Source organism: Candoia aspera, chromosome 17, assembly GCF_035149785.1.
Source record: "Candoia aspera isolate rCanAsp1 chromosome 17, rCanAsp1.hap2, whole genome shotgun sequence".
NCBI lineage: Eukaryota > Metazoa > Chordata > Lepidosauria > Squamata > Boidae > Candoia > Candoia aspera.
In genome coordinates, this window is record NC_086169.1 from 10,185,143 (window position 1) to 10,207,534 (window position 22,392).

Below are 22,392 nucleotides of genomic sequence, written 5' to 3' on the forward strand. Positions count from 1 at the left end.
TTCTGGGAGTTGAAGTCCACCCACCTTAAAGTTGCAAAGACTGAGGAACACTGCCCTAGATAGCCTTGATTATGTCTTCTGCTTGGGGTTGAATGATTCTTTAGTAAGCTAATATTTAATTTGCAGCAAAAATGTCCTGCTGGGACGTGTGGCTGTGATGTGACACAGGAGGAAGACAGAAATGCAACTAGGCAACCAACTTTACAACCACCTGTCCCTACACCCAGAACTACCCCAAGTTGGATTTGAGTGACTTATATTGGCCAAAAACAGGTACCCTGAGGAATTCAATCATTTTTTAAATTTTATTTTTTTAATCCTGCCTTTATTATGTTTACGAATAACTCAAGGCGGGGAACATACTTAATACTCCTTCCTCCCCCTATTTTCCCCACAACAGCAACCCTGTGAGGTGGGCTGGGCTGAGAGAGAGGGACTGACCTGGAGTCACCCAGCTGGTTTTCATGCCTAAGGCGGGACTCGAACTCACCGCCTCCTAGTATAACAACTCAATTGCCTAAACAATGAATAATCTGAAAGAATGGTGGCCCAGCATTTTTAAATAGCATCTTTTAAAAAGAAAACATAAAGGCAAACTATTATATATATATATATATATAGATATAGATATATTAAAAAAACAATTGGAAAAATCACACTTAATTACAAAGATCCATAAAGAACATTTACAGCACTCCTGAGCAAGAAGCGTGGAGTTTAAAACATGAAGGATGCAGGCAATGATCAGACCAAGAAGGAAGACGTCTGTTTAAATTCACCCTGAAAAATCAAGAGAAAGAGAATTGTCTCTACATTCCAGAGTACAATAAAGATGCAGCAAGGTTGTATGAATTCAGAACCCAGAAAGTTTTGAAGCCAACTAGATCTCAGGTGCCTGTCTACATGTGCTCCAAAGAGATGACCGTGTGCCAGCAAAATACCATGACTGCAACTGCATGGCCTAAATAATGTGACAGGTTGTAATAATGAGTAATTTGCAATGCTTGGCTCTTCCCAAATGTTCAAAGCATTTGATTTAGTTCATTGCCTAAAAGATTACTTCCATTGTGCAGAATGGTATTTCTCTAAAATTCGGCCTTAAATAGAAAATGTTCCTGGATCGTAGCTTTGTGCCAGGACGCATCCAATGCTTCAGACCAGTTTCTCAACCCTTGGCAGCTTGAAGATGGGTGGACTTCAACTCCCAGAATTCCCCAGCATGGCTGGCTAGGGAATTCTGGGGCTTGAAGTCAGCCCATCTTCAAGCCGCCAAGGTTGAGAAACACTGCTTCAGACGCTTTAAAAGCACAAAATGTCTGAGATTTAAAGATGTTTTAGATGAGTCGACAGCTCACTTTTACCCTTCTCTAAAAAACCAAAAATGCAACCCAAATATTATTATAAGCTCTCCGCAGCCGCAAAATGCTTTGTCTGCCACCCACTGCGTCATCGTGCCATTAAAACCAGAAGACAAAGTCATCATTTGCTGACCCAGATTCCTGGGGAACGAACCAGGTGGGTTTCTCTTTCTACTTACGTCACTCCGGTTGGAAGGCTGGCTGTAAATGACCTTCTTGGTACTGCTGGAAACGGTCGGAGAAGGGAAAGGTGAGAGATTAGCATCACAGAACCAGAAGGGTGCAGGATTCCCAGTTGGTACCCCAGACAGATGGTGATTTAACCTTTCCTTGGGCACAGCCTGGGAAGGGCAGCTCAAAACTGCTCTGGGTCATTGTCCAATTCCTCTTTAGCAACACACCGGGCGACTTCTCGCTCTCCTGGCCAGACGTGGAGCCAAAGAGGTCCCTGACTGAACAGCGCAGCATCAGGCCCAGCAGCTTCTTCCTGATATATTTCTCTTTCAACCAGCTGCCACAAAGATGCCCTCTAGTGGGCATTTGCTCTTTTAACAGTGGAATTAGTGCCCCCGCAGGTCAGTGCAGGTGACGCTATGCCCCGAGGGCTTTTGTTACCACCTTTGTTAAGGTATTGGTGGATACTGTGGTTGCTCAGCTCCAAAGCGTTTGAATTGCTTTTGGGCAGTCCTCTCCAACCTGGGAGTTCAATTAAGTGCTGGAAATGGAGGATTCTGGGAATTTACGTCCAATAGTTCTGGGGGGCTCAAAGCTGGGGTACGCCGGTTTATGGTTTCAACGTTGGGTCTGATCCTTTTTGTTTCACTTACTGTGCTTTGCTCTTTTGTGAACTGGGTCCCCCCACTTTTTCCAGCGAAAGAAATTGAACAAATCGGAGGACACATGGCAGTGCCAAGCTCTACCCTCCCCTCTCCCTCACCCAGCCAGAAAGGGAAATCTCACGGCAGGATGACATGTGGGTTGGCAGCAAGAAATGGGGGGCAGGCAGGAGGAACGGCCACTCACTCTGTTCTTTCTGAAAAAGAAAAAGACAAATTATCAGTTAGCCAAGAAAGGAGGGGTTGACGTCGGTGGACTCCTTGGTGCTCTCCGAGCTGGGTGGTTGGCGTGCAGACGCTTCGTTGCCCAACTAGGCAACACCTTCAGAATCTTCTGAAGATCAGCAGCTTCTGAAGATGGTGCCTAGTCAAGGCAGCGAAACGTCTGCACGCCAACCACCCAGCCCGGAGAGCACCAAGGAGTCCACAGTTCAACCCTGAGCTACAGAGATTCACTTCTATCGAGCTGATGTCTCTCCTGCATTGTTAGAACGGATCGACTTAGCAAAGGTGTGCCCACCCAGCCACCACACCTCAGGTCCTCTTGGCCTCTTCTCCAACCTGACATGGAGGATTCTAGGTTTCCTCAGACTACAGTCCCCAGAATTCACACCACCGGGGGGGCGGGCAGTGATTGGACAGAGGAGACATTGGGCATTTTGGGGCGATGCTACAGGCATTTGGTATTTGGTATTTGGTATTTGGTATTGTATTGTATTGTATTTTAATCTCTATTTATTCTAGTTTTATTGTAGACCTCCCAGAGTTGCTCTTTGAGTGAGATGGACTAAATCTGAAATATAAATGAATGTAAAATAAATTTTAAAAAAGGGTTGCCATGGCCCTCCTTCTTCTTCTTCTTCTTTTTTTTAAAAAAACCTCTTCTGGTGAAGTGTTGTGAAGAAATCAAAATTTGCCCCCTATTTCACAAACTTAACCAAATAGACTTAATAAGAATAATAACTTTATTATTAAAGCATCGAAGTGTTTATAATTTAATATAAAATTATGATTATAATTAACTTAATAAGAGGCTTAATAAATGTTAATTAAATAATTAACTTAAATAATAGACTTAATAACTTAATAACAACTTAAATAAATAAAACTTAAATAACAGACTTAATGATAGACTTAACAATAGAATAGACCTAACAAAAGGCATTTTTAATAACAGGCAACATCCATGCATTTATTTAGTCAATTATTCCTCTGATACATCTTTCTTACAAGCAAAGGCTAAATTTTTGAGGGCTTTGTAATCGATAAAAAATTGTAATTAACAAATTTTTGAGGGCTTTGTAATTGACAAAAAAAGCTGGTAAGAGGAGATGTAATAAACATTTGTAAAGCCGAGCTCTGTAACAGTTCTCTACTCGTGACAGCTGATGATTCATCCATGTCCAGGATCAATACCAGTTTTCATGAGCTATTCCTAGGATGATGTTGTTGGCTACCATGAAAACTAGGAGTTGGGCAGTGAACTCCATCAAGGCCCCAAATCTTAGAAAATCTGCTTTCAAATCTTCCTTCTGTTCTGACACACCCTCACCTTGCAAGGCTGTGGTTAGAGAAACCGGGCTAGCAGACCAAGGTAAAAGGTAAAGGTTTCCCTCGACATTAAGTCCAGTCGTGTCCGACTCTAGGGGGCGGTGCTCATCTCCGCCTCAAAGCCGAAGAGCCGGCGTTTGTCCGAAGACACTTCCTCCGTGGTCATGTGGCCGGCATGACTGAACGGAACGCCGTGACTAAGCGGAACGCAAACCAAAGAATTGTGTTTTTCCTGGTCTGGGAAAACAACACACACACCATTTTCTACTTACTGCTGAAATAACCCCGGTTATAAGCAAACCAAATGCCGAAGATCACCAGACCCAGGATGATGAGGAGAACCACCACAGCTGCCACGATGCCGCCCACGTTTAGTTCACCTGCACACGGGGAGAGGGGTAAAAAGTTATGGACAGCAACTGTGCAATTCTCACAAGGCAAGATGCTTCGACAAACCAGAAAAATGCAAGCCCATTATCGATCACCCTCCACACAGGCCTTGCACAACTGTGGGTAAAATTAACACCTGGGAACGTAATTTTTACTCCTTATTCCCTGGTTTTATATGTTTTACCTCTGGGCATTCTATATAGAATCTCACTTAAAGCAGAAGCAGACTTTCAAACCACCTGGAGCACAGTACTCCAGGCACAGTGAAATTATATTTACAGCTATCAGGGCCTTCAATTTTTTCCCCATAAAACCTAAATAATATAAAGCAACGAGCATTCCAGCTAAGAAGACTCATAGAAGCACAGAATGTCAATGTTGGAAAGTGCCTTGGAGATCATCTAGTCCAACCTCCAGCCCAAGGCAGGGATCCACCTCAGGTAGTCCTCACTTAACGACCACAATTGGGTCTGGCATTTTGGTCGCTAAGCGATACGGTTGTTAAGCAAATCCAATCTGATGTTATGACCTTATTGCAGTGGTTGTTAAGTGAATCTCATGGCCGTTAAACGAACCATGTGATTCCCAATTGGTTTTGCTTTCCAGGAAGGTCTAAATGACGATCACATGACTGCGGGACACTGCAACAGCCATAAATGTGAGCCAGCTGCCAAGTGCCCAAATTGCGACCATGTGACTGTGGGGACGCTGCGACAGTCGTAAGTGTGAAGACCAGTTGTAAGTCGGTTTTTCCAGTGCCATTGTAAGTCTGAACTGTGACTAAACAAATGGTTGTTAAGTGAGGACTACCAATACTAGAGTGTCCCCAGAAAAATTTAAAAATAAAGTTCTGAAACAGTTTGACAATCTCATGCACATAATATTCATATCCTGGATTTTTATTTCTCATTTAATATTTCAGTTCGGCTATTCTGAACTACCAGAAAACCTGTTTAAATAAATAATGAAACACACAAAATTAAAATTCTTTCTTTTAGATTTGTTTACTAACAAGGAAAATCAGACCTCTGTTGCATTAAGGGACTTTCCAATTCCCTTTCCTCCCCCTGCCTTTTTTTTTTTTTTCTTTCTCTGGAATGTTTGCAGAGAACTAGCTGGGGATTTGTTTTGTATAATGGAAGTGGGGGAGAGAGGTGACATTTTTGAGATCAAACTGTTTGTGACCCACTATGATTTTTTTTTAATAATATCTCTATATCCAAGCTTTCCTAGCCTGGTTTTCACACACACGCCATTTCATATAAAAGGTAGTCCTCGTTTAAGGACCGCAATGGGGACCAGCAACTCAGTCGTTAAGCAAAGCGGTTGTGAAGTGAAACTGCAACTGTGCTTATGATCTTACTTCAATTTTCCTTTGCTTTACAGACCTGCAAAGGTTGCCAATGTGAGGATTGGTCGCAAAATTCCTTTTTCATCTCTGTTGTAACTGCAAACAGTCATTAAACGGGGCAGTCACTAAATGAGAACTACCTATGTTCGGTTCTGCAACCCACGGCTTTCCATTTATTTTTAGCCATGAATTCAAAATTACATTGTTCCCTGGAGACCGATCTTCCTTCCTGCCTGCCTGCCTGCCTGCCTGCCTGCCATGGTCCCACCATATACAATAGCTAGTTCTTAAGATGGTTCAGATCCCATAGTCTGTGGGTTGAGTCCTGGCCACTGGATTTCTTTCTTTTGGTTGAAACATTTCCCTGCTTGTCCAAGCAGCTTCTTCAGGCTGGGCAAAGGCTGGTGAGGGGACCCCATGAATGTCTTCCACGGTGGCTGCATTGTCCCTGCACCTGAATGGCTTGTTAACAGGGCCACGGAGGTGTGGATTGTCTTTAGGATGTCTTACTCCTAAATCCTAAACATCCCAAAGACAATTCACACCTCCATGGCCCAGTTATCAAGCCATTCAGGTGCAGGGACAATGCAGCCGCCCTGCAAGACATATATGGGGTCCCCTCACCAACCTTTGCCCAGACGGAAGAAGCTGCCTGGACAAGCAGTGAAATGTTTCAACCAAAAAGAAAGAAATCCAGTGGCCAGGACTCAACCCACAGACAGTTCCACCAGGAAGACTGAGCATCTTCATCAACATATTCAGACCCCACAGAAAAATATGGACTGGACTTTTTTTTCATAAATAAAAATGGTTTGATGGCTGCTTTACTGCAGAGTTTTAAAGGGACTATCTGCTGCCTTGGAAATTAGGGGAAACTCTGCGGAGTGGCTTCTGAAAGGGAAACGGCCACACTGAGACTCTTTCAAGGGCTCTCTTGATGCAAATCCCTTTGGCATGGCTTCTGCACCGCAGATTTCTTCCTTAAGAGAAATCGAAACCGTGCTGCCCAGCCATCTTTTCAACTGTGAAAGGATGTCTGTTGGACTAAACAAGGTGCACAAGAGGGTCCAGGCTCAAGACTAAATATGTTTTGATTTAAATGCAATTAACACTGGGTTAAATTATTTAAGTCCAGTAAATAAGATTACCCATGGGTAATCTCTAAGGCATCTGGATTACCCATGGGTAATCTCTAAGGCATCTGTTTAGTCAGGGACCCATTAAGCTTTCTTCTGTTGAGGTTACACACCCATTGCACCATGACAATGTAATTCAAATTCAACTGGTTCACTTTGGACCATCTCCTTACTCCATGGATTTAGGAATCCCAACTCCCGCCCCCTTATGAAACACAACTTGACAGCAAGGGCTGAAGGCTCCGAAGGGATGGCAGAGCATGCCCCAAAGAGCAGGGGGATGCCAGCCTGGCGATGAGGCCCTGCTTACTTACTGGTCTCCATGCGAACAATCTCCGACTTCTGGGGGCTCCCCACCTTGTTCTGGGCCTCGCAGAAATAGTCCCCCGCATCCAGGGCCGTGGCGGGCTCAAAAGCCTGTAGGAAAGAGAAGAACACCCCATTCTCAAGCAGGAAGACCCCCCCCCCCTGCTTCTCAAGAGGATGATCCAACGGTCTCTTGAGCTCTCTCTGGGATTCTTCTGCTGCCAAAATTGCAGCCAGACAGTGGTGCACAGGAGAAAAGCATGTGGCTACTGATCAGATCGTCCATTCTGGGAGTTTTGGCTATGCCATGAAACTGGAGCACAAGAGTTCAGAGGAAAAAGGCCCAAGCATCAGGGTGGCCCAGGAGTCACGGTGCTGGACTGGCACCAGGGAGACGGGTTCAGGCACTCCTTGATCACAGGAGCCCCCGGGGGAACCTGGGCGGTTGCGCTCTCTCAGCCCGATTTACCACAAGGGGGAAACTGTGAACACTGTGTTGAGCGACTCAAAGATGGCAGGACACGGATCTAACTAACCAATCTCACCAATGAACAAGCAGCACGGAAAAGTGCGCAGGCGCATCATTCTCCGCTGGAATGAGGGAGCAGCCATGTCCCACCGGAGACGGAGCTGGGGACCGATTTTGCCCCCCCTCCCACACAGGCCCACAACTAGGGTCTGTGTCACCCAGGGCAAACATGGATTCCAGACCCATTTTGGCGCCCCACCCAGCGCAGCGCCCAGGGCACGTGCCCTGCTTGCCCCCCCCCCCAGTTGCGGCCCTGCTCCTGCACGCATCCCTGCTGCCCTCCTAGAGTTTCTGGCTGAAAAATCCTGAAGTTCTCCCCACCCGTAATTATGCACGCAAGAGAGATGCCACGTGCATGTTCCCTCCTCCCTTCTAAGAGAAACAGCAAACAATAAGAATACAGGTGGTCCTTATTTAACGTCTGCTTGTTCACCACCATTCCAAGTTACGACGGCGGTGAACAAGTGGCACTTATGATCAATTCTCAAAGTTTGGCTGTCCCAGCACCCCCGCTGTCATGTGATCGCGATCTGGGCACGTTGCAACCGGCTTGCGCTTACGATGGTTGCAGCAGTGCCCCGCGGTCATGTGTTCGCCATTTGCGACCTTCCCACAAGCAAAGCCAATGGGAAGCTGGCAGGGAAGGTCACAAGTCCCTCCAGTAAGTTGCTCGCACCTTCCCTGGCCCGCAGCAGCCGACCCCGGCCCCGCCACCCTTGCGCCATGTCTTACCTGCCTGCCAGCCTGCTTGCAAGCTGCCTAAGACTCACTTAATGACCCACAATCCTTGCTTAAGAATGGCAATGGGGAGTGCCGTCACGAAGTGATGCGGTCACATGCCATCGCAGTTCATGACTGCATCACTTAGCAACAGAAATTCTAGTCCCAATTCCCGTCATTAACCAAGGCAAGGACTACCTGTAAAACCAAAATGAAGATGGGGAAAGTGGAAGCAGTAACGGCCTTCAGAAGAGGAGGAATGAGAAAGAGGAAGCAAATGTGGATGGGGAGGTGGGGACAGGGGAACCCAGGTAAGAGATGGATGCTCTATTTAGGCCTTGCCGAAAGGGTTAAATTCACCAGGCACGAGCATTCGGGGATCTTCCGCCTAACCTCCAAAGCCATCCACGCAGGGATGGCATTGACGGCCACTTGCACCAGCTTTGTGTCTGCGTTCAGTGGTTTATCTTCTCCTTGCCAGAGAACATAAGCTGCCTCGCCCAACTCACAGTCACTACTGGGTGGGAGGGGGACCGTGCAACTCACCACCCTAAAGTAAATGCAGCTAAAATTCAGTAACGCAAGAACGTACCAACACCCCTGTGTCCGGGTCAATCGTGTAGGACGAGTTCCTGAAGAGGGAGCTGGTTTGGGGATCCGTGGGCATCTGGATGTTGTTTTTGAACCACTTGAAGGTCGGCCGTGGATTGGCGTCGGTCTCCTCGCATCTCAGGACCGCCTTGTTTCCAATGGTCACCACGGAAGGAACGTGGGCTTTGGGTTTGGAGGGGGGGACTGCACAAGGAAGGAGAGAGGCACTCACAGAAAAGGAAAAGGCCGTCCCGGGCGCCCTCCGCCAGCCTTTGACTACAGCTCTGTGGATCTGGTGGGGGCCAGTTTGGAGGGGGGTCTCTGCTTACATAGGGCAAGCACCCCTTCGCACCAGTCTGGAGTCGCATCGCTCACAGCAGCAGAGAGCGATCCCAAAGATCTGCGTCTGCCCCCCTGGATTTTTCTCTTTGGTGGGTGGACGGGAAATCTTCTAACTCTTTAGTTAACCTTTAGGGATGACCCAAAGCCTGAGTACCCCACAGGCCAAACTCTTTTTGTTTTTTATTTTCAAAGTGCAGGCTGCCCACCTCTGATTGATGCCTGGAGCCGTTTTGAGTACAGGTAGTCCTCACTTAACGACCATTTGTTTAGCGATGGTTCAGACTTACGACAGCACTGAAAAAACCGACTTACAGCCAGTCCTCACGTTTATGACTGCCGCAGCGTCCCCACAGTCACGTGATTGCGATTCAGGCGCATGGCAACCGGTTCACATTTACGACCGTTGCAGCATCCTGTGGTCATGAGATTGCCATTTTCGACCTTCCCAGCTTGACCTTCCCAGCTGGCTTCCGGGAAGCAAAATCAATGGGGAGCCGCGTGATTCACTTAATGACTGCCGCGTAAAAGGTCGTAAAATTGGGTCGGATTTGCTTAATGCCACATCACTTAGCGACTGAAACTACGGTCCCAACCGTGGTCGTTAAGCGAGGACTACCTGTAAAGCATGGAAATTCTCAAGAAGCCATGACAGCTGATGAGAGCCAGTTTGGTGGAGTGATTAAAGGCGTAAGAAGGTTGCCTTCTAGTCCTCCCCTAGGCATAAAAGCATTTATTTCTGCAAATAAGTATGATGGTAGAGGCTGGGGCTTTACTTTGGACAGGCCACAGGCTCCTGTTTGGTTCTACTTTTCTTATTGGGGTTTTTAAGTCAGTGGCGCAAACAGCCACTGTGGCTGCCAAGGAAGGAGTCTGGGCATCATGCTGCCTACCTCTAAAGCGTAGCCAGCTGCCCCGGAGCGCAACGGTGGCAAAAGTCTTTCCCGCACGGTCCAATTTACATGCCAAAAAGTTTGCATCCAGCAGCCCTTCCATAAAATCCCCCTTCTTTTTTTGCAGAGCTGAAAGCATTCTTTCTCCCAACTTGGGCCCTTGAAGGGAGGGTGCCCGGGGATCATCCAGACCGAAAGTGGAGCATCAGGGCCAACCCTATCCTGGGCGCAGTAAGTGGAACTGGTACCTTGGACAATCAGCTGCACTTGGGACTCAGAAAAAGAATCTCCAAGGACTTCACAGGTGTACAAGCCCGAATCTTTGCGGGTCACCGACTTGAGATGAATCTCGTTTGGGTAGAAGATGGCACGATCCTTGTAGTTACCTGAGGAAAGAAACATGGCACAGAGCACAGGAGAGGTTCAGCTAGAATCCAGCTGGTGGAATACACACCGACAGGTGTAGGTGGGAACACCCTAGCCCAGTGTTTCTCAGGCTTGGCCCCTTTAAGATGGGTGGCCTTCAACTCCCAGAATTCCCCAGCCACCCATCTTAAAGGGGCCAAGCCTGAGAAACACTGGGCTAGCTAGAACCAACTTCTTCCCCAACCAGGCATGGTCCAGATTTATTGGATCAGCTCCCAGGATCCACAGGCAGCAGAGATCTGGGGAGCTGCTGTTCTAAGCCACCAGGAAGCGCCACGCTGCAGGAGGCTGTCCCAGACCACCATCGCAACAGTCACAGGCCCACGCGCAGCTTGGGAAGCGGAACCGCCCGGAACGCCCGCGCTCCCTCGAACCGCCCACCTGTGAACTGGTCGTCATGGTAGAACAGCTGGGTGGTCCCGTCCCCCTGGAACTTCCATTCCTGACGCTTCAGGTTGCGCTGGGATCCCAAGGCTGTGCAAGGCAAGTTAACCCCTACAGTTGTTGAAAAGGCAAGGAATGGGCATGAGAGAGGCAGGAGAGAGAGAGGGCAGAATTCCTTTCCGGCCCCCAGATGGGTTGCAGACAGAGATCAAAACCTTCTCCCCCAGTGTGCCCTGGAAGATTGCCAGGAGTCCCCGGCCAATGGGCACGCCAGGCAACGCGGCAACTGTTCAACAGCCCCATGCCTTCCATAGGGAGGGCGGTGAAAAGAGTGCCTCCCCCAGTTACTTCAGCATTGCCTGGCTCCATGCGAGAAGAGAGGGCAATGGATTATTTCCCATTTCCCACCATGTGAAGAAACAGAGATTCCCTGGGCAGGACTGGTCCTTCCTCCTCCAAGCCCCCTCCCTTACGCGCTCAGCCCATTCAGGGGAGGGGGGTTGGAGCCAGCTTCTGAAATGGGTCCAGTTTCCCTCTTCGGCATTTGCAGATTCGCAAGATCATCTGGGTAAGCTGGCACCGAGACAGAGAGCCAGCTGCTCCCTTCCTTCCAACAGGGTATCTGGCTTAGAGTTTACCCAAGCAAAACAAATCCAACACATGCACAGAGCTAATCAGGTGGACATAAGCTTACAGGTAGTCCTCACTTAATGACCATTCATTTAGTGACAGTTCAGACTTACAACAGTGCTGTAAAAAAGAACTTGTGACTGGTCCTCACACTTACGACCATCACTTGGTCACATGATCACCACTTTCAACCTTCCCAGCCGGCTTCTGGCAAGCAAAATCAGTGGGGAACCATGTGATTTGCTTAACGGCCGTATGGTTCACTTAACGCTTGCAGTGATTTGCTTAACAGCCGCTGCAGAAAAGGTCATAAAATCGGGTTGGATTCTCTTGATGAGCGCTTTGCTTAGCAACTGAAATTCCTGTCCCATCTGTGGTCATTAAGCGAGGACTACCTGTATACGGAAGAATAAGTATGTTGGGTTTTACATACCAGCAAGCACTTTGTTGATTTGGCTGCAACAAGCATGCTGTGGCTCTTGCTGACCACGACAGATGCGTTCAGAACAATTTAGCCTCGCATGTCATATGAATCTGTGCATTCGCTTGTAGTTTAGCGCATTGTACGAAACCAGAAACCATGGGTTAGCCATGGGTGAGTGGTGCAAATAAAACTGCTAAGTCTTTCAACCCACCCTGCTGTTTGAAAGAGGAAAGATGCACAAAGGTCTTTGCATGGCTCGGCTTCTCTCTCCATGAGAGCCAGTTTGGTGCAGGGGTCAAGGCACCAGGCTAGAACCCGGGAGGCGGTGAGTTCGAGTCCTGCCTTAAACACAAAGCCAGCTGGGTGGCCTGGGGCCAGTCCCTCTCTCTCAGCCCTGGGAAGGAGGCGATGGCAAACCCCTTCTGGAAAGCCTTGCCAAGAAAACTGCGGGGACTCGTCCAGGCAGCCTCCGAGAATCAGACACGATTGAGCGGATGAAAAAAACACACACAAAACTTCTCTCTCCAGGTCGTGCAGGCCCCTGAGGAACTAAGTTTTTCTGCAGCAGCCTGGCTGGACACTGCTCAGTCTCTGATCTCATTCAGATGCCAGTAGGTTGTGCATCAAGAAGGCTTTGCAAAGGGCAAGCCTTCCGTCCCGGACGCTCTGCCAGGGCAGCTGTCCTGCTCCAGGGGGAGCAGGTCGGCCAACGTGCTGCAGAGCCAGGAGTTTTGCGCCAGCCCCGACGGAGCACGCCCAGAGCAAACAGGGCTAGCCATCTCAGGTCACTGCCAAAAACTCCTACGAGGACACGCTTTTGCAGCTGTGGCAATTGACCCAGGAACAGCAGAAAGATCTTTGGGGAATGTGCCACAGATCATGAGATCTCCAGAGGTTCTATGGATTTATCCTGGGATGTAGCAGAAGGGAGAATTCTTTCTGAACACGGGTTTCTGAAAGAATCACCACCAATGGTTATTTGTAAAAAAAAAAAAAAAAGACAGGAGCAGGAGGTGTAGGAGCAGAAGTGCCCCTCCTTAAGTGTGTGTTTGTGTCTTTTCAAAAGAGGAATCACAAAATAATTTGGCAAATTTGGGGCCACAGAAGTGGCAGTTGCTATCCACTGAGTGCCGAGTTGGTCATCCAGTCCGTGTTCCTCCTTGGTTTTCAGCCGGGGTCTCCATTTCTTATGCATCTCCATTTTGCTTCCCAGCTGGCCATTCACCTCAAGACCTCCTAACCCTTTCCCCATTTTTCCTTCTCATACGGATGGTTTGTCTCTGAGCCGTCAATAATCCTGGTTTTCAGGACTTCCTATCCCAGTTCCTCTTATGTTTCAGGATTTTGAGCCATGTCACGCTGCCCATCTTCCACCTAAGTTCATTAAAATCAGCTTTCTGGAAGTCCAGGGCATGTGAATGGCTCCTCTCCCCTTTCCACCCCTCGTTCCCTTGGATTCCAACAAGGTGCCACTTCCTTTCTCTGGGCGAGGGTCAGGCCCAGGACACCTGACCCCGTTTCTTCTCCCACCTTCTGAAGAATGAAATGGCCAGCAAGACACATCGGGGACCTGATAGAGTTCTCGTTCACTCTTAACGGACTTCCTTTGCCAGCAGTTATTGGGGCAGGTGACGTCCTGTTAAGCTACAGCCTGCCTTCTTGAGAAGCTGATCTCTTTCAATCTTACTCAGATGCTCACAGCAGGACTTCCATACAGGTAGTCCTCGACTTATGACCATTCGTTGAGCGACTGTTCAAAGTTATGACGGCACTGAAAAAAGTGACTTACAACCGGTTTTCACATTTACAACAGTTGCAGTGTCCCCCTGGTCACGTGACCAAAATTCAGGCGCTCGGCAACCAGCATGCATTTACGATGGTTGCAGCGTCCCGGGGTCGCGTGATCGCCATTCGCGACCTTCCCAGCCGGCTTCCAACAAGCAAAGTCAATGGGGAACCGTGTGATTCACATAACAACCACTGCAAAAAATGTCATAAAATCAGGTGCAGTCGTGTGATGCCTCGCTTAACAACTGCACCGCTTAACGATGAATTTTCTGGTCCCTATTATGGTCGTAAGTCAAGGACTACCTGCATTTAGGGAGATGGATTTCTTCGCAGGCGTATGGCTTCTTTTTGATTTTCATTCCAGCAGGTTTCTATGATACCTCTCAGCATATATTTATTTTCCACGTTAGAACTTCTAGTAACTCCATAAAGAGAGTCTGTGCCTTGGTGTACGGACACTGGAGACTGGGCATCTCACTGTTTACCGGTGTCCCTGTCCCCCTATGTTGGAGATTTCAAAGCCCTCTTTCCTGCCATGTCCTTCTTGATGACAATGCGCAACCATGTTCCTAATGCCCAGCACGTCTTCACCCGAGTCTGCGCCGCTGTGGGCCCTTCTCCTTTTGGTTAAACTGAAAAACTTTGCCAAAGACATGTTTCGGTTCCTTTGGGAGGTCCAAACTATCCTGCATCCCTGACGGGTTTCAAATCTTTTCTGAGATTTTATTGCACCACTGGGTAGACCAGGCCAGGAAATCAACTCCAAGGAAGGCTAAAACGACTTTTAAGGAGAGTGGCTGTAATAGCAGAACCTTGCAAGTCTGATTGTGCGGGACCTCCTCCACTTTCTTAAACTCCAGTGAACTGGGGGGCATCTGTTTGAGTCGTTTCCAAATGTTATCTCATTGCTCTGGACTTAAAAAATATCTTTCAGCCCCTTTTGCCAAAGTAACAGTTCCTAATATCTCGGTCAAGGTCATCTTCCTTACTCTCTACACCAATGTTTCTCAACCTTGGCAACTTCAAGCTGTGTGGACTTCAACTCCCAGAATTCCCCAGCCAGCATAGCTGGCTGGGGAATTCTGGGAGTTGAAGTCCACACAGCTTGAAGTTGCCAAGGTTGAGAAACACCGCTCTACACCCATTGTCTTAGCCACTTGGTCACTTCTAGAATCCTGCGTCCCCTTCTTGACCACCAGTGAAGAGGGTGGATGAAGTCCACACACCTTAAAGTGGTCAAGGTGGAGGAACACTGTTCTAAACTGTTCGAACAATAACCTATATGGGCTCTGACCAGATTCCACATTTCCTTCTTCAGCAAGGGAGAGTCTGTAGCTTGAATTTCATACAATCCTAGAATCCTCAAGTTGGAAGGGGACAGCAAGGCCATCCTTCAGGGCAGGAAACCGGATGAAAGCATCCCTATGTCCTTCCTCCCTTTGAACGTGCTCTGCAAGGGCAGTGTTGGTTCCTCTGTCAAACTGATCTTGTTCTTAAAAAAAATATCCCAACCATTCTGTTGGGATCGGATTCCCTGCAACTTCAACCCATTTTGCCACTCTGCAGTGAAAAAGGACATGTCTGGCTGGACCTTTTTCTGTGTCTTCAAATTTTAAGAAAGCTATCAATTGTCGCTGCTGGCGGCTATTAAACACGATAGCTACTGAAGTCCAGGTCCAAGGAGAAAAGGGGTCCCCACTTTGGGAGTGGACTGAAGGACGGTGCAAGACCAAACAAAAAATTAGAATTGAAAGGCTCAGAAAATCCCACGTTACGCTCCAGAACAAACGAAGAAAAGGGTAAGACAAGCACCGGCTTGAAACTTACCCTTATTCTCAGCAACTTCGATCGTCAGTTGACCCAGAATCAAGGACCCTGGTGAGAAAAGACAAAATGTCAAGAAATTTCTCTTCAGGGTTTGGATGAGTTCACAAGCTGCCATTCCCAAATACTTGAGTATCCAAAGCCTTTTTCTACAGCTTAATTTTCTTCCAGTGGGAATGCAGCTTCCTACGGTTTTGAGGTGGGACAGGCAGGACAACCTCCAAAATTAGTTAGTACAGTTAACAAGACGGTTCATCCGAAAACACCCCTAAGAAGATCCAAGCCAAGTGTGGGTTACGCTCCAATCTACTTTGCCCCGGAGATTTGCCCACTGTTCACTCCCTCCGTAAAGAAACAATAAATGCGGCCACCCAATTCTGCCCGTCTTCTGCTTGTGTTCCAGCCGGGCCACGCACACCCAGGAGGCACAGGGAGATCAGTACCAGGAAGCTCATTCAGCAAAAAATGTGATTCAGCATTTAAAATTGCACATTAGCAGAATCAGAAATGGGAAATAAGGATTTGTGCAAACAGCCATTGGTTTCAACCAGAGTATGTATGTATGTATGTATGTATGTATGTATGTATGTATGTATTATTCAAATTTCTATTACCGCCCATCTCCCCCCAAAGAGGGGAGTTAAATAAATAGTTAAATAAAGCACACAAACAAACACGGGTCAAGAGTAAATGACCTGCCACTCAAAGGCATTCCATGGGACATCTGAGCAGCCACACTGGGTAGATTCACATATTGCACTAAACTATAAACCATGGTTTAAAAGCCACACTGGCTGAGTTCATGAAACCTAAGTCTCTGCCATGTAAAACACATTGTAGCTTCATATTGTTGCTTGTTTGCTGGCTTAGATTGCCCTGAAATCAAAACTGACTATCCAGAACACACAACCTAAGAGGGGTTTGGAGTGAGCAGGAAATAGGAACAATAAATCATGGTTAGTTTACAAACTTCTTAAATAACAAGGCTGCGCTAAAATCCGCTTTGATGAATATTTCTCTAGACACCTGTTTTTAACATGCAACTTTCCTTACTATAAATAATCAGCAAAGTGCATTTTGATGCTCTATTATCAGATACAGGCACATTTTTATACTTCTGCTTTATATGCCTCTAAATAACACTGTGGGGACTGCATCACAAAATTCTGATAATTCTTTCTCAGATTTTGCAAATAAGAACTAAATTTGAGTTTGTGCATCCTGGCTTGAAAATGCAAAATGAAATCATTTGGGAACCTAATAAACTTCTCCTCCAGGTAGCAGATGGGTGAAGGTGTGGCAATCAACCCAACTTCTTGAGTTTCCTGCCTTGCCAGTTTCAGCTCCAAGGTTTCCCCTCCCATGACTCACTTCAGCTTTCTTAGAAGAAACTGACTTGACTAACCTGGGTGGGTGGCTGGCAGCTATTCCCCTGAATTTTGTCTGCAAATGAAACTGGATTCTGGAACTTCCTCCTTCTTCCACCCCCTGATCAAAACTGCAGGACGTCATTGCAGAAGGAAGCCCTGCCAGGCCCACCAGCTGATTTTGCCACCAGTTGCTTCCCACAGTGGACTGGCAATCCTGCAACCTTTGCCCGATTTGGCACTGTGCAGAAGTGTTGGGAACGGGAACTTCCAGCATTCCCAGCTGCCATGCCAATGGACAATTCTGGGAGTTTGGGATTGAAGGCACCTGCAGGGCATCTGGCTGGAGAAGGCTGGGCTTACGCTCTCCCTGCCTATCTACCAACTGGGGCTCCTGTTGCTGGGAATTTAGAAATAGCTCCATACTCTGAAAGAGCTTAAGGTAAGGCACTGGATCAATGAAGGCACTGGACCAAGGGTGTGAGGGAAGGCACATTGAACACTTCCCTCTGCATCAACACAGAACTGTTTAAAACTATTGTTCACTGCCCAGAGTCACTTCTTGTGAGATGGGTGGCTGCATCAAGCGGATAACTAAACAAATAGATAATAAAATCACCCTTCATCTCCTTCCAGCAGCATCATGCAAAGAGAGCCCAGAAGGCAGCATCTCTCGCTGAATGTGGTTAATCTCAACTATGGTTCGGTTTGGTTCTGAACTTAGCTTGTTTCAACTGATCACAGGAGTATTGCAGATGGCTTGCTATGTTGAGATATAATGCTAAACCCTGGCTCACCCTTTCTTTACACCTTGCTGGAGGAGCAAAATACACCAGCCCATGGTCAACAGGGCATGTTCCCCCCACAGTAACCATGGCTAGCTGCAGTACGTCAATGTGAACCATTTCATTATGGAGACAGAACTTCAGAACATTCAGTTCTTCTATCACACCACGATGATCTGGCAGTTCCAGGTATGCTCCAGCCGTTTTCCAGAAGCAAATCTTTTGGAACAGGAAATAATGCTCTGGAACATTCTGCACCGGAATGGAACGTTGTGCAGGCACCTGTATCACAACACAGACGCCGCTGCTCCTGTGACCGTTCTGGAGTTTTACAACGCAGCTCCCCCACCCCCAAATTGCACATAGATCTCCGAGGAAGTGAACAGAACAAAAAGCAATTCAACCCTAGTTAATAACCCAGTGGCGATACGGCAGAATAAGAGGAATGATGCTGGTCGATGACCATACTAAAGATCGTTTCGATTCGATTGACAGGAATCGAGAGGGGCACATGAAGAAGATGGGACTCCAGCTGCATCAGGACGGGTGTTCCCCCCCCAGAAGAGTTCTTCAAAGGCCCCCCCCCCAAATTAATGGGCTTAATGTAAAATATTCCATATGGCTCAAGAACTCTGGTGAGACTTCTCAGCATTCTCTCACATGTTGCCAGGGTTCGGGATATTTTGCAATACTTCCAGGAATTGGGAGGTGGTGCACCTGGTCCGTTGTGAGAGATCAGGCCGTGGCACTTGAAAAGATTAGGGAAACCTAGTTTATCTGTGGTAGCATCCCAATTCCCCGAGGACCAATCACAGTCTCTGGGAAGTCTGCAGGCAGAACACAAGTGCTTGCGCATCTGACCAGTCCTCAGAGATACGTACACGCTCTGGGACAGAGACCATTTGTAACCTTAAACTAGGATAGTGAGGTCCCTGAGGGAATTGCTGCTCTGTGAACTTCCATACATTCTGGTACTACAAACTGAGTTAATAACAAGGGGAGCACAGTACAGGCAGTCCTTGCTTAATGACCATTCGTTAAGTGATGGTTCAGACTTATGATGGTGCTGAAAAAAACTGACTTACAAACGGTCCTCACAATTACAACCGTCACGGCATCCCCATGGTCACATGATCATGATTTGGGCACTTGGCAACTGGTTCACATTTATGACCGTCCCATGGTCACATGATCAACATTTTTGAACTTCCCAGCCGGCTCCTGGCAAGCAAAATCAATGGGGAACTGTGTGATTCATTTAATGACCATATGGTTTGCTTAATGACCATGTGATTCACTTAAACGACCACTGCAAAAAGGTTGTACAATTGAGTCATATTCACTTAATGACCACTTCAATTAGCAACCAAAATTCTGGTCCCAGTTGTGGTCGTTAAGCGAGGGCTACCTGTATCCCCCGCCAAACATCCCTCAACCTTCCCAGGGTGTTCTCAGCCAGCCCCTCCTCAGCGTATCTGTGCATTTCTCCAAGACAGATGGGCATATTCCAAAGCTTAGCTCCGGGCTGTAGCCAACACCCGTCTATATTTGCAGCGAAAGCCTGTACAGGCCGAGAAACATCCTAGGAAGTAAGAATGAGATGCTGGCTGGGGCATTCTGGGAGTTGAAGTCCACACATCTTAAAGTTGCTAAGGTTGAGAAACATAGCTCCACAGGCAGAAAGGAAAGAAATAAATGGCAAAAAAATAATCTTGACTGGGCCCAATTATACGCCAAGGCTTTGGAGGACCCCATGTTGGGGAACGGTCTCCTGACCATTGGCCCTTGAGTCTTCTGTTCCTTTAATGGGCTTTCCTAATGGGTATGTCATCAGCATTTCATTGTATCAAACAAAGATGATGGGATAATTCCGTATTAGCCAGGATTTTGTCTTCACCTGTAGCTTTTCGAATTAACTATGGATACACTTTTCAACTTCCTAAATATCTGAATAGCTTATATATAAGTAAATACAGAACAGCCTTTTCAAAAGCCAGATTAAATGTGTTGCCATCAAATACGCTATATGGTAGATTTCCAAAAATTCCCATCTCTCAAAGATTTTGTCCCTGTAAGGGTGCTGACCCTGAAACAATGGATTGTATTTTATTGTATTGTGAATTTTATAAGAGTCTTCAGCAGGAAGTTATCTGGCCTATTGTAAAATCCAAACCAGGAAGAGAGACTTCTGAGTGTGTAAAAATTCTACTTGCAGATGAAAATCCTAAGATTACAGTGGCAACAGCCAGATTTTTAACCATGGCTATAAAAACAAGGCTTTTAGTAACAAATCAATGAGTTGGGGTTTTAAGCGTGTTACCTAAGATTTATTAAATATCTTACTTGCTAAACTGTTTTATCTAATGCCAAGTTTAGATTACATTTGCCATTTGCTTTGGGGCCTTTTGGCTGTAAATAAAATTGATAGATTTCATCTCTTCTTACTTTCTTGCCCTCATCCTGACTTCTCCTCAAAATCCATCGCTTTCCATCCATCCAAAATCCAGAATAAGACTGGTTTATTTGTGGCATCCTGTTTCCCTGTTAGCTCTGGTCTTCCCACATACAGGTTGAGGGAGGGAGGGAGGGAGGGAGGAAGGAAAAAATCTCTTGGACCTCAAAACTTGTGTAACTTTGGACCCAGTGGCTGTTGGAGCAGAGGTGGGAAACGATTATTTATTAGCCAGAAGAACCTTGTGAAGTGGGACCTTCTCCAGCCAGGTCTTGCACAAACTAATTGCTTCAGTCTCCACAGGGCACAGACATCACCCACATTTGTGCAGGCAAATTTTCCTGAGTACATGCAAAGATTATAAATTGAATTAGAACAGACCTCCTAAGCTGAGTGACAAACTGTTGGACTGTGGTTTTATTCTGACATTCTGGCCAGCAAGACGTTGGCCATAGGGCAAGTTGAGGAAAGCCAGGATCATGCAAGGATGCTCTATTTTTATCCCATATTGCTTATCTTGTACTGAATAGCCTGGATGGATAATAATTCTTTCCTTTGCCTAGAATCCAAGCCAACAGTAGACACCAGCAGATCATCTGGGAGAAATTTTTACCATCTTACATACAGTAACTCCGTTATCTCCTAAGCAGGACGGTCTGCTTTTACTTTGGTTGGTAACTGATACACTTTTCTGGCGTGGTTATATCTTAAACTATTTCAGACTGGTATGAACAGGCATTGCTCCTAATCTAGGGTGAAATGTGCATGGAAAGATAAATAAAATAAGAAAAAGTAGGGAGCAAATTCTGTGCTCCTGTTTCAGGAAAATGCTTTCGATTTCAGAAAATAGTGGTACAGACCTTTAAGTTTAAACAGACTTTTAAGTTTAAACAGTGGCACAGGAAGATTTCTAAGCCAAAGCATATGCTTCATTGTTTTGAGTCTACCAACTGCAGTCTTGGTCCAGTTCCAAGGATAAATAATGGCTTTTCTAGTTTATTGGTCTTTTAAAATTTGCACTGATAGCAGAGAGACAAAAATAACCCTATTGTCATGTTCTCATTCTAATGTCTGGTTAACATTGTAACGTTTCACATGTCATTCTCTGTTCCGTATCCCTTCACCCGGGGTTTTTCCATTCTGTTGCCCTCCCTTGTTTTGAGGGCTTGGAATGCATGTTTGGGTTTGCGCTCCTGTTCAAGGTTACTTTCCCAGGCGCGTCTAACGGCATTCAGCACCTGGGAGGGGGAGCGTCCTGACGGGTGACGGGGCGGGACCTGCCCACAAGCAAGGCTTTTAAGTTTGTATTTGGCGCGCTTTTGCTCATTCTCAGCTTTCTCTGTATTTGCATACTATTCCTTTAATAAATCAGTTATCTTTAAGCCCGAGCTTGTGAGACTGAGTATTTGGGTTTAGGCAATCGTTACATAAAGCTGAGAATCATTTTTTTTCATTTTCCGCTGGCCCCATCCAATCCTTGGATAAGAGGGAACGCCAGCGATGACAGAACCTCAACTTCGCGTAAGTGAGGGAGGCGAAGAAGAGCGGGAGGTGGCCAAAAGCCGGCCAGCGCTAACCTCGAGAGCGCAAAGAGCAGCACGTCGGGAGTTGCGAGATACCCAATTGGACGAGCTGCTGACATCCATACAGGAGAGTCTTAGGAGTGAACAGAGATCTGTTATGGAAAGAACCACGGGGAGGGGGTCTCCCCAATTGTCCTGGGAGCACGAAGTCCCCTTGTCACCGAAGGTGGTGATAACCAACCAACCCCCGGAGGAGCCGGTCACTCCGGCCCGTATGAGGGCATTGGAAGATAAAATGGATTTAATAGTGACGATCCTCAAGGATCTACCCAGAGAGGATCAGCCCAGAGAGGCAGAGCCCACCCCGGAGGATTGGGAGGAAGAGCCGTCACAGTACCCCAGGCACAGCACCCTGTCGACCCGGGGGAGAAGTAAGACTCGATCAGCCCATCAAAGGGGAGAGCGAGAGGCAAGACCTCCTAGGGATCGACCACCTGTGGGGGCTCGGCGTACGCTGTCATTCGCGGCACCGCCACAGCCAGCTGAGCCGGCAAGAACCTTCCCACCATTTGGAGTGAAGTTTGATGGGGATCCCGCAACGCTCTCCTTCTTTATTACGAATGCCAAGCATTATATAGAAGATTGGGGTCGGAACTTTCGGTCTGAACACGGCAAGGTCAATTTCATTGCCAACAAGCTGAGAGGAAGGGCAGCAGATTGGTATGTGCAACTATGCCAAGCTGAGGCAACTGAGTTAGAGGACTTTGATGAGTTTTTGTGGGCACTCAA

General features: G+C 47.1%; 1 protein-coding gene across 1 annotated transcript in view; it reads right to left on the reverse strand.

Moving 5' to 3' along the window:
- Positions 1 to 610: 610 nt before the first annotated feature.
- Positions 611 to 22,392, reverse strand: part of F11R (F11 receptor) — a 31,562-nt gene continuing 9,780 nt past the window's right edge. The window contains exons 2-10 of the mRNA XM_063316724.1: positions 15,480 to 15,527; positions 10,808 to 10,921; positions 10,249 to 10,386; positions 8,770 to 8,972; positions 6,937 to 7,039; positions 4,013 to 4,125; positions 2,382 to 2,391; positions 1,538 to 1,719; positions 611 to 780 (exon numbers count right to left, since the gene is read on the reverse strand). Of these exons, the coding sequence (XP_063172794.1) occupies positions 745 to 780; positions 1,538 to 1,719; positions 2,382 to 2,391; positions 4,013 to 4,125; positions 6,937 to 7,039; positions 8,770 to 8,972; positions 10,249 to 10,386; positions 10,808 to 10,921; positions 15,480 to 15,527 (947 nt within the window). The 3' untranslated portion in view covers positions 611 to 744. The remainder of the gene's footprint in view (positions 781 to 1,537; positions 1,720 to 2,381; positions 2,392 to 4,012; positions 4,126 to 6,936; positions 7,040 to 8,769; positions 8,973 to 10,248; positions 10,387 to 10,807; positions 10,922 to 15,479; positions 15,528 to 22,392) is intronic.